The sequence below is a fragment of the Artibeus jamaicensis genome, unplaced genomic scaffold (genome assembly GCF_021234435.1).
Source record: "Artibeus jamaicensis isolate MK-2021 breed Jamaican fruit bat unplaced genomic scaffold, CSHL_Jam_final contig_452, whole genome shotgun sequence".
Lineage (NCBI taxonomy): Eukaryota > Metazoa > Chordata > Mammalia > Chiroptera > Phyllostomidae > Artibeus > Artibeus jamaicensis.
The window spans coordinates 12,353,747-12,367,197 of NW_026521837.1; the positions used below are offsets into that span (position 1 = coordinate 12,353,747).

The 13,451-nt window shown below is 39.8% G+C and overlaps 1 protein-coding gene across 3 annotated transcripts in view; it reads left to right on the top strand.

The window, feature by feature from the left end:
• BMPR1B (bone morphogenetic protein receptor type 1B) overlaps window positions 1-13,451 on the top strand; it is a 351,886-nt gene that overhangs the window by 299,919 nt on the left and 38,516 nt on the right. For 2 of the 3 annotated variants that reach the window (XM_053666440.1, XM_037140150.2), the window contains 2 exons: window positions 2,097-2,256; window positions 13,105-13,207. In XM_053666440.1, the coding sequence (XP_053522415.1) occupies window positions 2,114-2,256; window positions 13,105-13,207 (246 nt within the window). In that variant the 5' untranslated portion in view covers window positions 2,097-2,113. The remainder of the gene's footprint in view (window positions 1-2,096; window positions 2,257-13,104; window positions 13,208-13,451) is intronic. The other variant, XM_053666439.1, reaches the window with a different exon arrangement.

Genomic DNA, 13,451 nt, shown 5'->3' on the forward strand with positions numbered 1-13,451 from the left:
AGTGATATTGAGAACCAGAATTCAACTAATTCCTTACATACAGAAATACATAACTGTATGTTGAGGTATTACCATGCCTTACATACAGAAATACATAACTGTATGTTGAGGTATTACCATGCCTTACATGCAGAAATACATAACTGTATGTTGAGGTATTACCATGACTTACATACAGAAATACATAACTGTATGTTGAGGTATTACCATGCCTTACATACAGAAATACATAACGGTATGTTGAGGTATTACCATGCCTTACATACAGAAGTACGTAACTGTATGTTGAGGTATTACCATGACTTACATGCAGAAATACATAGCTGTATGTTGAGGTATTACCATGCCTTACATGCAGAAATACATAGCTGTATGTTGAGGTATTACCATGCCTTACATGCAGAAATACATAGCTGTATGTTGAGGTATTACCATGCCTTACATACAGAAATACATAACTGTATGTTGAGGTATTACCATGCCTTACATACAGAAGTACATAACTGTATGTTGAGGTATTACCATGCCTTACATGCAGAAATACATAGCTGTATGTTGAGGTATTACCATGACTTACATACAGAAGTACATAACTGTATGTTGAGGTATTACCATGCCTTACATGCAGAAGTACATAACTGTATGTTGAGGTATTACCATGCCTTACATGCAGAAATACATAATTGTATGTTGAGGTATTACCATGCCTTACATGCAGAAATACATAGCTGCAGACCTTCTAACCCTTTGATGCTCTGGTGTCACCAATGGCTGGAGGCATTTGTTTGCAGTTTTTAAAAGTAACCATAACACATGTACACTGTACACGTCTATTGTGTATATTGCACTTTGGCCTAGAATTTTATATTTTTAGCCCAAGAGTCTTTTAGATATTATTTTTGTTGACGTTTGATTTAATTATAGGCCTGCCGATATGTTGTGAGGGAGCTCAAATCAAACGCTGCTGTCAGGGTGACAGTTTGTGTAGTGACACACATGTGGGAGAACTTTGCCCCAATGGCCCGACACATAGCAGGTGTCAACTAACACATGCCCTTGTCCGACACCATTACTATCCAAAAGTAGTGGTCGGAAAAAAGGGACATGTGAAAACTGTGTTACACAGTGAAACATTGTTTTACTACTTGAAATGTAAAAAATAATACATTATTGGAACAATATTAGCTAACATTTTACCCAGTATTACTGCGTGACATATATATTCTGAGTTCTTGACATGAGGCAGGTGCTTATAATTATCTCCATTTTAAGGGTAAGGAAATGAGGCACAATGAGATTATTTATAAAGTTAGCCAAGGCCAGCGAACTGGTACGTAGCGAAGCTTGACGTTGAACCCAGAAAGTCTGTCTTTAGCAGTCGTGTGTACTCTAGTGTCTTCTGTCACAGATGTAGAACCATCGCTACTAACACAGGCAGGCACTTTGTGTGTAAAAGCTGATGGGGAAGACGTAGCTTTTGAAATGAATCTTAACTGTAACTAAGTTTTCATCTTCCTACCCATTTTTTCAGGTTAAATATTCCTAATAATTTGTTTAAAAATACATATTATACCTAAAGTAAAGAGGCTCCTAAAGTAAAGAGACTGCTGGAAAGAGTTTTAGGGCTCAAATAATCTCAGTTTAAATGCTGGCTTCATGATTTATTATTTATTATTATTATTTGTATGAAGATCACTTAAACTTTTAGCCTTAATTTTCTCATCTCAAAATGGGAAGGATCATATTTACCCACCGTACTATAATACAGAGTGTGAAAAATTCATAAAATAATGTCTCACTGAGGTCCTCACACTCAGATAACAGTTACTATAATTTAATGAAAGGATTATGAGAATTTCTATATTTTGTCTGAGACATATAGTTACATAGTTGTATGTATGTTATATATAACTGTATTATCTCTTCTTTTGAAAAAGTATAATTTTAATGTTAAAAACATCAAAATACCTGTTTTCTGTTTAAATCTTTACATATCTTGAAAATTTAATATGTTGTTCGATGTCACACGATTCTTTGAACGAGACTTCGGGCGGTGCCACAGGTGCTCAAATGCTGCCTCTGTCTTCTTTTCAAAGCAGGCTCCCTTGACAACATGCTGTTGCGAAGTTCAGGAAAATTAAACCTGGGCACCAAGAAAGGGGATGGTGAGAACACAGCCCCCACCCCTCGTCCAAAACTCTTGCGGTGCAGATGCCACCACCATTGTCCAGAAGACTCAGTCAACAATATTTGCAGGTTGGTCATACAAACTTTAAATTTTTAAATATATTTTTAAAGATTTCATTTATTTATTTTTAGAAAGAAGGGAAGAGGGGGAGAAAAAGGGAGAGAAACATCAATATGTGGTTTCCTCTTGTGCGCACCCTAGTGGGCATGTGGCCTGCAACCCAGGCATAGCCCTGACTGGGAATCAAACTGGTGGCCCTTTGGTTCACAGGCTGGTACTCGGTCCCCTGAGTCACATCAGCCAGAGTGGTTGTATAAATTATTAAAACCTAGTTTTAACAGAAACTCATGACTAAAGAACTATATGCTAATCTTTCCAAGAGCAGATTTGGGGGAAGAGCGCCCAAGCCCACTGACTCTCAGAGCGGGGCCTGAGTTTCGGGAAGTGCTGGGTTGCGTTTCCTCCTGCAGTGGTATCTGAGATTCTTCTGCCTCTAGGCGTCACACATGCACAGTAACATGGAGCACGTAGGCTCCTTATTAACAAGCAGAAACCAATGATTTTTAAAGACCCAATCCCTTAAATTAATTCCACAGCAGGAAGTGTGGTTTTTTGTTTCGTTTGGTTTTATTTTAACCATTTTTCATGCTGCATGTTTTGGAAAGAACACCTAAGATGATTGTTCATAAACTGGCTCCAAGAAGCAGAACAGTGATAGAGCCTCTAAGAGTCTACCAGATGGTAGGAATGACACTGTACTAGAGCATGGACTCCTTAGCTGATGATTGTGTTTGTGTCAGTATTTTCTAATACGTGAAACTGGACCGTTTGCCTCTTTTTTCCATACACAGCTTTAGGCAGCTGCATAAAGATGTGTCACTATGGCTTCATGTACCCACCGCTAGGTGAGGACAACAGTGGGAAGAGAGGCAGAGCCTAGTGAGGCCCCCGTGTGCCCAGGAAGAAGTGCTGAGTTAACCAAACAGCAGCAGGTCTCAGAAATTAAACTGTCAGGGAAGTCGGCCTCCAGAAGGATAATGGACCCAAGTAAGGAGGCGGGCTGCCAGGTTAGAAGTCCAGGCAGAATATCTGGGCAGCCATTTGGGGGCCTTTTTATCCAAAAAGGAGTATAAGGTTGAAAATATTCATTTCTTTCAGAAACCTTTTTTTAAAGTTTCTGTGAAGTGGAATTTGATACAAGCTCACCAGTCTATCATGAAATATATTACCCAAGAAGCATATATTAACTGAGGGATGCAAGGAGGAAAGTTGGGTATACTCATGAGTATATGTCTCAATTCATCAGCAAAACAGCTCAGCGTGGTAGGGAATGCGTATTTCTTACTAGGGATTTAGGATCCAGAGAGGCCTGGGAACTTGGCTCTCATATGATAGAACAAGGTTGGGATCACTGAGTCTTGAAGGATAAAATGATTCCAAAAGTCAGACAGTAATTCCTGGGAAACAGTATTTTTTTGTAGTAAATAGAAAAGTATCAGGAATTTTACAGTGTTTCCTGAAGAAAATTACCAGGGGGAAGCACACTAGGAGGATATCTTACTTTTTTTGTCTGAGTCTATAGTAATTAAGAATAAATCTGTGAGTGATGTTTAAGTCACAGTTCTGGTGATCATAAGTTTAGGCTTTCTCAGATTATCCCCCTTTCAAATATTTTGTTGTGTTTTCCTTATAGGCCACTGAAGTATCCTAAGTTGATTTGGAAGACAGTGTTCAGGCAGGGTTAACTGCAATGCAGATTCTCCACGGTGGGTAGAAAAAGCTTGGCCAGTTCAAAGAAGACAGGTTTTCTCGGAGTATAAGGAGTAGGGGATGTGGAAGGGGTTGAAACTGGTAATGGGAAGGATGACCAATGGCCTGATGGGCTCCGTGCAAATGTTAGTCTCATTCCTGAGAGCGTGGGAAGCTATTGGAGCAAATGTTTAAATTAAGCAGGAGTGGCAGTGGTGATGGATGTGATTTGATTTTCTTTTTTGAAAAGTTTCTTCTCTGAAGAGTATTGGATGCATTAGAGGGAGGCAAAAGCAGATTTGAGAACAACAGTTAGGTAAGAGAAATTGAAAGGTAGATTCAGGAAGGGCGGTTCATGTGAGAAAAAATGACCTGGACTCACAAGATGGTGCTGGTGCAGGAGAGGGTGCGTGTTCTGAAGAACTGTCTAGAAGGAAAGTTGCATGCTGCTGACTTGAATATCGGAGGGGCTTCACAGTTTGTGGATGTACATCGGGATGCATGGTATGAGCCTTCTCATGAAAGAGGACAGAGGAAAATAGTCAGGTTCCAATCTGGACATGTTGAGTGGAAGGTTTTTGACACATCCAAGTGGAGTTACCAAAGGGTAGGAGTAGGGTGTGTGTTTGGAACTCAGATAAGAGGTTGGAGAGAGACTACAGAGTGAATAAAACATTAGTCAGTTTTTGTGTGAAACAAACCAGCTCAAAATCACAGTGGCTTACACTAAGGACATTTATTATTATCATTAATATTTTTTTATTCCCGGGTCTTCAGGTGGGCTGCAGCTGTGTTGGACCATGCTGGCTTGGGTGTGCTTGGCTTCAGGCTGCTGCTGGAGTTCAGGCCTACTCCACAAGTTTCTTCCTTCTTCTCAGGCCAGCACCTACTCAGGGCATCTTTCTTATCTGGGTGAGAGGGAGCAAACTTTTAAAGCTTCTGTTTGTGTCACACCCTCTAACATACCATTTACCAAGTGAAGCGTCATAGTCAAGCTCAAAGCCAAGGAGACTCTCACTAGAGTGGGGCATGAAGAGTTGAAAACAATAATACAACAATCTAATCCACGGGAGCAGAACTGAGTCTTAAGGCATTTAATCCTTGGGTAAAGGAGAGTCTCCCTAGGACGCTCAGAATTAGCAGTAAAGCAGGGAGTGCAGGGTCACGGAAGCCAAGTTTAAAGAGTGAGGATGCTGTTAGAGGTCATATAGGGTAAGAACTGAAATACAGCCTGGCTGGTACAGCTCAGAGGATTGAGCACGGGCCTGCAAACCAGAGTATCGCAGTTCGATTCCCAGTCAAGGCACATGCCTGGGTTGCAGGCCAGTTCCTGGCAGGGGACACATGAGAGGCAACCATACATTGATATTTCTCTCCCTCTCTCCTTCCCTTCCCCTCTAAAGATAAATAAATAAAATCTAAAAAAAACCTGAAATACAGCAACCACATCCATTGACCTTGAGATATGCAGTTTAGAAATATTTAATGTGGAAGCAGAGACAAAAGCCACATGGGAATGGGTTGCGAACTATGTGGTTTCAACTTTGGATTTATGATAGCAAAGAAAACAAAACCACCGCCACCACCACCACCACAACAACAATAAAATACCCATCAGCAATAACAATGGGAGCCATTCCAAAAAATGGTGGGCTGTAATAGTCAACATGCATCAGTTAACTCACAGAATTCGACAGAAAGCATTTATTGAGCTTTCTATAAATACTAGTATGTTTACTTTTGCTTGTCTTGAATCATCACAGCATTCTTATAAAGGATGTAACAATATTTTTCAGGTGAGAAATCTGAGGCTCTGAGGAGTTAAAAATGTTTACTAGTCACTGTTCACACTGAAAAAATTGTGGCCACCATTTCAGAGTCCTGAACCCTTGCCTAGCCGCCAACCCCTGACACTGGTTCTCAAAGGAGCAAATATTAACTCTTGAGTAAAATGCACATCCATTTTTCTAATAATGATGTATTGACTCTAGTTGAATCTCCTGTGCCCAGAAATCAGTCTGGAGAAATTGCAGGGGCTACTTTGGTTTCTGTGCCTTACGACCTGGAAAAATCCAGGCCTTTCTGCTCCATTCCTGTAAGCCCACTCTCCACTTTTTGGCCTTCAAATCATACTTCTCATGCAATCCGTGTTGAAAGATAGCTTCCCTCCAATAAATTGTGCACTGATACTTTTCTGAAGTACAATAACAATGAATTATAGCCCTGGCAGGTGTGGCTCAGTTGGTTGGGTGTTTTTCTGCAAACCGAAATGTCACAGGTTTGGTTCCAGGTGAGGGCACATGCCTGGGTTGTGGGTCTGGTCCCTGGTCAAGGCACTTGCGGGATGTTTCTCTCCCTCTTTTTCTCCCTCCCCTTCCTTACCCTCTCTCTGGAGTCAATAAATGAAAAAAAAATGAAGTACAGATTATTAGAAAAATAAATTTACAAATACAAATTATGTGCTCCATTTTTTCTGTTTTCTATTATTTAAAGTCAACAGAACTAAATGTATTGCTCTACAAATTTCAATGTCTGTATTAACCTCCACACAGACCAGTAACAAGCTGTTTGCTGACCTCCAAGGGAACACCCTTTAAGTAATACTGCACTGAATCTTTCATTCCTAGGTACAAACATTTCTAAAGTCAAGGGTGTGCTTGCTTGAAGCTTAGATAAGCTTATGCTGTCTGGCCTGTGACCTTGTACCAGGGTGATTTTAGCCAAGCTGGGTGTCTAAGTAGATTTCATGTTCATTACCAGGCCTACTGTCCAAAAGAGAATAATCCAAAAATTGACCCAAATCAACAGTACATCTTACTTAAAAGAGATTCTGAAATCCCACATGGTAATTCAGAGAACATGTGAAAAGTTGAGAGGGACTTTAATCCCTTCTTGAGGGCCATCAGTCCCTTTACCAGCCAACACCAGGCCAAAGTCATTCTTGGCCATATTTCCTACCAGGTGCAGCTATGTCCGCTTCCAAAATCTTTGACTTTGGAAGGACTTCCATTGCTTAATGTTAGAGGATGTGGTGCAGATAAGTCATGCACTAGAGCCTTTTTTAATATCCATAATTCAGAATGAGGTGTGAAGCCATTATCCTCTCTCCCTCACAACACTATGTGTCTCCTGAATGTATTTCCAGGTGTTATTTTGCACTGTTAATCTCTCCCATTCCATTTCCGGATTCTGCTCCCAAAACCTCAGCCTATCACTATATGCCTAGAAAGCAGCAAAGTCTCCTTGAATTACTCTTTTTACGTGATTTTCACCATGCCAATATTCTGTCTTATTTTCCCATCCTACCAAGTGTAATCTCAGCCTTGTTTATTTTTTCTCTATATGTCTGGTCCCACTTGATGTGTTTTTCTTTGTTTTAGTTGATTTGGTCTATGGTAGTCATTTTTGTTCTTCTGTCATCACCTCTCTCAGGTTCCTCCACTCTCTCACACAAATTTATTAATTTCTCAGAATTATTTTTTAGTTTTTTTCCAAGATAACTTAAAATACTTCCTTATTTATCTTACTGAGTTCTGACCAGGAATTCTCTTGCCGGGCAGTGCTCCAGCGTCACAGGTGTAATAAATCGCATCAGATGTTTGCACAGAGGATTTGTAAATGACACCAGCCAGAGGACTGAGGAATTAGATAAGTCTCCAACTGGACTCTGAGCAGAGTCACAAAGGGTAGAGGGAAAAGCTTAGGGACTGTGAGCCTTTTTACAAAGTCTATGTGAACCCAGGGCTGTTAAACCTGTTGTCGAATGTGGTGGTGTGAGTTTTTAGACAGGTGCTCCTGACCCAGAATCTCAAGAGTGTTCCAAGTGCGCATTGTTCTCATTTGTTTACACTTCTTCCGCTGCATTTGGTTTATGCACTGTTGCCCGGGCCATCTGAACATTGATATTCAAGATCTTATTTTTTTTGTAAAAGTCGTTGAGTTCAAACCAATGCAGTTCTGAGAATGGTGGGTTCTGTATCAGAATTCATAATTTAGTTGGAAGAAGCTATAATTTCAAATTTTACTCATGAAGCCCTTTACAAGGAATAACTCTTCTTTTGTGCTTCTCATTAGTCATAAATTAGAATGTTAAATGGGCCCATTTGTTGTTGGGCTTTATAAAAAGCAGAGTGGAGGGCTCTTTAGAGTCATACATAGAGATGCATTGGATAATTTTGAACAGAGAAGGAAAATGTAAGATTTATCAGGCAAAGCGGGTAGAATCCAGAGAGGGGAGAGCACAAGTCCTGCGGAGAGATCAGAGCAGCGGGGTGAGAGGCAGTGAGCACACCTGCCCAAGGCGGTGGGGGTGAGAATACGCGGATGCTCTGTTACTAGAAAAATTGAGACGAATTCAAAATACCTCGTATGCCCTGAAAAAATAATGAACAGAATGCTGAGTCTCTTGGTATGGCTGCCAGAGGATATATGATAGGTACATATCTTTGAAAATAAAATGATGAGGCAGCATCTCTGACATTGGAACTTTATCACTAATGTTGTAACTTCACCTTCCCCAGAATTATGTCCCTTAGAGGAGAAGCCAGAGAGGGGAAAGTAGCCCTCTCTTCTCCACCACTGTGGGAATCCAACCGTCTATATTTTTATATAAAAATATTTTTTTACCCTCTTTTCTCCACTACTATGGGAATCCAACCATCTAAGCTGATAAGGGGAAAAAAACTCTATAAGCCTTAGGACACTGTTACTGTAGGAATTACCACTCCCCAGCATTCTTTTTTGCTTTTCCCCCAGTCACTAGAAGACACCTAGCTTATAATTCCTGTCCTTGGTGCTTGAACTTGAGTGACTTCATCTCCCCTAGAGTGGTGTTGAAGTGCTGTTCGTTCAAGACTAGGAGCTTCCCCAAAGCAAAGGCTGTGTCTCTCTCACCCTCGTGGGCTCGGCAGCCAACTTTGCCTCAATCATAGTGGGCTCAGTAAATGTTTGTGGAATGAACTACTGAAAGCTCTAAGCAGCTTTCAGCTATTTGAGTCAACTGACTAACATCTACATGATTTAAATAGCAATTCTATGAATTGTGTGTATCTTCGAGTTTACCTGTTACAGAAAACTTGAAAACTTTCTATATTCCTTTCTATGTGTATAGATATTTTAGAACACAGAATGTTTTCCAGGACCTATTTATAAACTACCTAAAATCAAGTAGTCTTTTCAAATCAACTCTGATTGAAACTTAAGATAAATTGAAAGGAATTAAAGATTTCTAGTATCTCTCACATACTAAAAAATATTGGAATACATATTGATCGGTCAAGAGAAATATTAACCCTTGTAGGCAGATGCACTTGAGAAGATATCTATTTCTATAATTTTTGTCATGAGCAAAATTTTAAACCATTGGTAATTAAAAATAATTTTAAATGATTTAATAATTTTAATAATGCTTTAAAATTTCATCACCCTTATTGAGCAGAGAATATAAAGTTTTTTAACTCATTCTTTTAAAAATTACTTTGTAATGACATTAATCTTTATAAGGCCTCAGCTTAGTAGAAGAAAAGTTCTACAGTAGCTTCTTCTCAACTGTGATGGTCATGTTTCCAAACAGCCCCTGGAGTTTCTGATAGAGAAACAGGAGGACCTCAGTGGCGGAACAGAGTTAAAGGGACCGGACTTGGGTAAAGTGCACGCTGTACTCAGTAAAACAAAGCAATAGAGCACTTTCAATAAGGATGTTGTCAGTGCAGTTTTAGACATATTGTGGAATCAGTTTTCAACCTTCTTGTAAAAACTAATGAACAGTTTGGGCCCAAAAAGCTGTTTATAAATGCATTTGACTATAAATGAGAAGAGCCAAACCTTGCAGGTTCTGAGCACACACCCACCTAAAAGGAGTACCACTTGTCCCTCAGAACTTTGAGCCAGGTGCACCCCATTTTTTCTTGCCAGTAAATGCTCATTGGGGCATGCCAAAAACTTCTGTGGCGCTTAATTCCCCGGTGATCGTTCTAGATGCTGCAGACACTCATTGATTTTGGATATGAACAAAGCCCAGGAGCTTGCCTCTGTAGCACCATCTAAAGGGGTAACAAAAGTTTTATTTTCACTACTTTGACCTCATTTGACCTTTAAATTCTCAAGTGCTTTTTTTTTCATGAATTAACATTATGTAAAGAAGCATTTTAGTGTTGATGACTGATCATCTTGGGATGCAAGTCTTGATCCATTTTGTCAGTTTCTTTTCTTTGCCCATAACGTGGGGGCAGTGTTTGTGAAGTGTTACATCAATTGCCTTTTTAAAAAAATCACCATCTTTACTGGAATCAAATGATTGATCCTATATTCCTGTGTACATATCACCACTTTCAAGTTTGTCTGAATGATTTCTACTTTTGTTTCCCTCACGACTCTTCATCTCTTCTTATCACTTTCAACACTCTGGGAGTAATAGGGTGATACTCTATATGACACTTGTCAGAACTAAGCCTAGAATGGTTTCTAAGGGGTGGAATGCCCACACAAGCCAAAGGGAAAAGTTCATTGCCTCTTGTGCCATTCAGCAGCCTGCTCTCAGTGGTGGGTGGAATTTTTCAGCTGCACTCTGGAGAGTAGCCTTGTTTATATTTGTGCTTGCTTGAGAATTCCCACAAGTTTCCAGTTAATGTTTCTTACTGGCTAGCAATTTCAGTGAGAAGGTTATAACATCTTTTTGCTTTGCTGCCGGTAATAAGCACTTGGCGTAGTTCTCTCACCTTCTTGCTCTTACTCCAACTAATTTTTGACTTCTATCTGAATTAATGACTTAGGGGACACCAACTCTTTTCTCCAGGGTCTCACCCCATCTCCATCCCCTACTTATAACTTTATCTCCACCCTTCTTTGCAGACGAGAGTATACTATTAAAGCTTGAAATTACTCTCCCTCATGTTTCTTTGTACTTCCTAGGACATTGTAACTAATTTATGAACAGCTTTACCAGCTTTTTCTATTCTTATACTTGATTCTTGTAAGTTGCTTAAAAGTGTATTTCTACAAGTATACACCCAGATTTTGAACAAAGGGAACTCGTGATTAAGGAGGAATCAGTCTCTTCATATTTAACATATAAATCAACTTTTCTAGCTCCTATGAATGAATTCCTAATGCTGGGAAATAAAGATCACTTTATTTCTGATAATTCCTAGATTTTACTTTTGATGAGAAATGAAAGTTACACATATAGTGTAAATGAGTAGGAAAATAATAAAAAATAAAACACATATGTATTGTTTGCTTACATTGTTTAAAGTAAGATATCCAAGGGATAACTCTTTTATTTATTGCCTTCAGTGTCTACGTGCTTTAGATTGTCATAGCAATGTCAGTATGTTGGTTAAAAATCCCCAACGAATTCAGAGCATGACCTGTTGTTCGGAGGTAGCCTTTCTTCCACAAGAATATCCATGCATTTGACCTTAGACTAACAGAGATTTATCACTGGCCCTTCGCAGCCCTTCATCAGTATGTTTGAACTTTGCTGTGCTGGTTCTTATAAACTGAGGTGTTTAGGATCACTTGAGGCTTATAAAACCGAGTAAACAGTTCTAAGGGGGTTGAGGACAACTGAAGGGCTAAGGGATGGCAGATGGGCTGCCACTGACACAGAGCAGACCCACCCAGGTGCCATGACTAATGCCAGGCTCAGAGCCATGCTCCCTGTCCCTCCAAGGACTTGCCTTGGACGCTGAGCATGCTTATATGTGAGGAGAAGACGGAAATACAGTTCAGAACTTCATTTCTTAGCACATGCAGTTGGGGGCTATGAGTTATATTGGGGGTCTGCCAGCATTCATCACCCAAAGTTGTGAAGAGAGTAATGTTTATTTACAAATAGTTCTATATATGAGGGGGGAACCCTCAAAAACCTGGCATTTATTTATAAAAAGTGTGTATTTATTCTTGCATGTTTAAACTTCAGTGACCTTCAAAGTACTCTCCATTTGATGTAGTACACCTATTAAGACATTTTCCCACTGGTCAAACAGTTTCTGAACTCATTGATTTTGATGCCTTTTAGTGCTTCTGCCATTTTTTGTTTCACCTCTTCCACATCAGCAAAGTGTTTCCCTTTGAGAACTTTTTCATCCGGGGAAACAAAAAGATGTCAGTCAGGGTGAGATCAGGTAAATAGAGAGGGTGGGGCACAGAGGTCACGCCATTTGTCTCAAAAACGGCTGAACACTCAGTGTGATGTGGTGTGGGCAGGTGCCCTCATAAACCACCCATCATGAAATGGGCAAATGCATTAAAAAAGTCTTCAAAAGACAACAACCAACACAACAGCAGCCACCTGGTGTGAATGAACCAAATTATACCTATTTTTTGTCAGATCAACAAAAAATTTAATTTCTGGTGTGCAGCAGGATTTTAATAACTAATTTGTGTGTCACGTGATGAAAAAAATTGCAAATCGCAGCTTTAGGGCGTCATTAAAACCTGTTCTTTCTGTTGTCCATCTTTACTCCCCCCAGGTTAAGTCCAGACTGCCTAAAACAAAACATGATGTTCTTATATGACAGGCCAGCCAGAAGCAGAAATATGAAAAGGCAGAATCTTAGTCATGTCACGTGTGCTGTGCTGATCCTACCCCCCACCCCTCCTTAGCTTGAGTGCTTTTGTAAGAGATAAGTGTATTTCACAACCTCAGAGCAAGTAGAACCACCGTAGCCATTCTGCTGCATGGGTCGAAGCCCCTGCTACGCTTCTCACTGGCTGCATAGCCTATGAGAAATCACTCACATTCTCTGAGCCTCAGTCTCCTCGTATACAAGGTAAGAGTAGTACGATGTTCCATAGAGCTGTTTTTCTGGGTTTATAAGAGATCCCTGCAAAGGACCAAAGTAAGTATTTAGTAATTGGGATAGATGGTTATTCATTGAATATGTTATGTGGAAATTCTGGATACTTCTTTCTTACAAGTTTCTGGACAGAAGAGGTATTACCAAATGTTTTACGATAATGAAGTCAACTTTCATAAAAGGAAGTTTTAGGATTCTCTCAACAGATTGTAGCCGGTAATGATCATGGAACTTCTCCTTGTTTGTAGTGAAACAAATGATAGACATCTTCATTTTCTTTCCCCCTAGACACACACCCACTCACACACACACACTCACACACACACACACTCACACACACATTCACTCTGCCCATTTGGTCTTTAGCACAGATGGATATTGTTTCACGATGATAGAAGAAGATGATTCCGGGACGCCTGTGATCACTTCCGGATGTCTGGGACTGGAAGGCTCAGATTTTCAGTGCCGGGTAAGGAAGAAACTTGATTCCACTCTGTAACATTTCCTTGGCTATTTCAAACAGTCAAGTTTCAAGTAGGATAAAACAATTGCTTTCTTATCCTTTGGCTAACTTTTTTTAGTAATTTGGAAAATAATTTGAGCATTCGTATTGGGCCAATTCTCCCTTCATTTTTGCAGTTAAGTATTTTTATTTTTGCAATTAACCTCTGGCTTATTGTCCCCATTAGATCTTCTTGCTCAAATTCCAATTT